At 44.9% G+C, this 2,673-nt stretch overlaps 1 protein-coding gene across 1 annotated transcript; it reads right to left on the reverse strand.

Annotated features, from left to right (window-relative positions):
* Nucleotides 1–15: 15 nt before the first annotated feature.
* On the reverse strand, nt 16–2,411 carry LOC138955409 (zonadhesin-like; the record flags this gene model as incomplete). Its single annotated transcript, XM_070327023.1, has 1 exon — nt 16–2,411. A coding segment is annotated over exon 1 (1,785 nt), but the record flags the coding sequence as incomplete, so codon positions are not given.
* Nucleotides 2,412–2,673: the final 262 nt, after the last annotated feature.

Consider the following 2,673-nt stretch of genomic DNA (forward strand, 5'->3'; position numbering starts at 1 on the left):
TGGTGTGTGTTGTACCGTTGCTACTGTCCTATTTGTCGATGCTGGTGTTGGTTTTGCCGTTGCTACTGTCGTGTTTGTTGATGCTGGTGTTGGTTTTACCGTTGCTACTGTCGTATTTGTCGATGCTGGTGTTAGTTTTACCGTTGTTGCTGTCGTATTTGTCGATGCTGGTGTGTGTTGTACCGTTGCTACTGTCCTATTTGTCGATGCTGGTGTGTGTTTTGCCGTTGCTACTGTCGTGTTTGTTGATGCTGGTGTTGGTTTTACCGTTGCTACTGTCCTTTTTGTCGATGCTGGTGTTGGTTTTGCCGTTGCTACTGTCCTTTTTGTCGATGCTGGTGTGTGTTTTGCCGTTGCTACTGTCCTTTTTGTCGATGCTGGTGTTGGTTTTGCTGTTGCTACTGTCCTTTTTGTCGATGCTGATGTTGGTTTTGCCGTTGCTACTGTCCTTTTTGTCGATGCTGGTGTGTGTTTTGCCGTTGCTACTGTCCTTTTTGGCGATGCTGGTGTGTGTTTTGCCGTTGCTACTGTCCTTTTTGTCGATGCTGGTGTGTGTTTTGCCGTTGCTACTGTCCTTTTTGTCGATGCTGGTGTTGGTTTTACCGTTGCTACTGTCCTTTTTGGCGATGCTGGTGTGTGTTTTGCCGTTGCTACTGTCCTTTTTGTCGATGCTGGTGTGTGTTTTGCCGTTGCTACTGTCGTGTTTGTCGATGCTGGTGTTGGTTTTGCCGTTGCTACTGTCCTTTTTGTCGATGCTGGTGTTGGTTTTGCCGTTGCTACTGTTCTTTTTGTCGATGCTGGTGTGTGTTGTACCGTTGCTACTGTCCTATTTGTCGATGCTGGTGTTGGTTTTGCCGTTGCTACTGTCCTTTTTGTCGATGCTGATGTTGGTTTTGCCGTTGCTACTGTCCTTTTTGTCGATGCTGGTGTGTGTTTTGCCGTTGCTACTGTCCTTTTTGGCGATGCTGGTGTGTGTTTTGCCGTTGCTACTGTCCTTTTTGTCGATGCTGGTGTGTGTTTTGCCGTTGCTACTGTCCTTTTTGTCGATGCTGGTGTTGGTTTTACCGTTGCTACTGTCCTTTTTGGTGATGCTGGTGTGTGTTTTGCCGTTGCTACTGTCCTTTTTGTCGATGCTGGTGTGTGTTTTGCCGTTGCTACTGTCCTTTTTGTCGATGCTGATGTTGGTTTTGCCGTTGCTACTGTCCTTTTTGTCGATGCTGGTGTGTGTTTTGCCGTTGCTACTGTCCTTTTTGTCGATGCTGGTGTGTGTTTTGCCGTTGCTACTGTCCTTTTTGTCGATGCTGGTGTGTGTTTTGCCGTTGCTACTGTCCTTTTTGTCGATGCTGGTGTTGGTTTTACCGTTGCTACTGTCCTTTTTGTCGATGCTGGTGTGTGTTTTGCCGTTGCTACTGTCCTTTTTGTCGATGCTGGTGTGTGTTTTGCCGTTGCTACTGTCCTTTTTGTCGATGCTGATATTGGTTTTGCCGTTGCTACTGTCCTTTTTGTCGATGCTGGTGTGTGTTTTGCCGTTGCTACTGTCCTATTTGTCGATGCTGATGTTGGTTTTACAGTTGGTGCTGTCCTATTTGTCGATGCTGATGGTGCTGCTAATTGTGATGGCGATGACTCCGTTTTTACTGCTGCTAGTATTGATACAGGTAATGTTGATGTCTTTTCTGTAGAGTTTGTCGTTATTAGCGGATGTACAGGACGTCGTGATGTCGCTTGTATCAGAGGTGCCATTTCCGTACAGAGCATGACAACCAGCAACACTGTACACTTTCCTAGTTTTCCATCCATTTTTGATAATCTTGTTCCCTGGGTTTCACCCCTTCGTCCGATAATCCGAAATGTGTGTGATGGACGTTTGTACGGACAACAAACTAAACTATATGTCTAAACCAGAAATACGAAGACAATTAGACGAGCGGTACTCCTTCACCGGCCAAAAACGCACACTCACTGTACGCTGAAGACCCGATAAACACACAGTCCGGTTGAAAAAATACTGATAACGATAGTGAGTCAACTGGAGTCACACAATAGAGTCGCATGCTATCTCTTTGTTGCCCTGCAGTCACATCCTGTACCTCGTCGGCAAAACTGCTACAAATGGTTTGATATTAGGCTATAAGTCTTCTTGTCGAAAGTGTGTCCCTGACTTATTCGGACTGATTACTCCTTCATCTCGTGAGATAGTCTTAGCTGAGCTAGTTTATTTACTTCACAATAATCATTGAAATCCACGCTCCCAGGTCAGTTATCAGTCCGGGGCTGTTTGGTGTGCCGCTTATCACAATTCGACAACTGGGCGTTTAACTATACACCCATTCTTAAAGGCACAGGCCTTCTCACGAAAACAGTTCGTTTCACCATGTCTGTTCTGGTCAAGCTTCAACATTGAACAAGACCATCTCTCTACTTGGTCACATACCAACATTCAAGAGCCTATAGGTCCTTTCTGTGCAGATCCATTGGACATTTAAAAAAATAAAGAAATGTCCACATGTTTCAATCTTTTTCTAAATTGAAAAACAAACAAACATCAAAAAACAAACATTTCCTATTCAGCACAGGAAGCGGACGGACTGCTGCTGTTTAGTAATCCGTGTCCGAGTAGATCAATGCTCTTATCCCATGTGAAAAGTCTTCAATTATCTCTGTTGATTTACA

The sequence above is a fragment of the Littorina saxatilis genome, unplaced genomic scaffold (assembly GCF_037325665.1).
Source record: "Littorina saxatilis isolate snail1 unplaced genomic scaffold, US_GU_Lsax_2.0 scaffold_3806, whole genome shotgun sequence".
In the NCBI taxonomy this organism is placed as follows: domain Eukaryota; kingdom Metazoa; phylum Mollusca; class Gastropoda; order Littorinimorpha; family Littorinidae; genus Littorina; species Littorina saxatilis.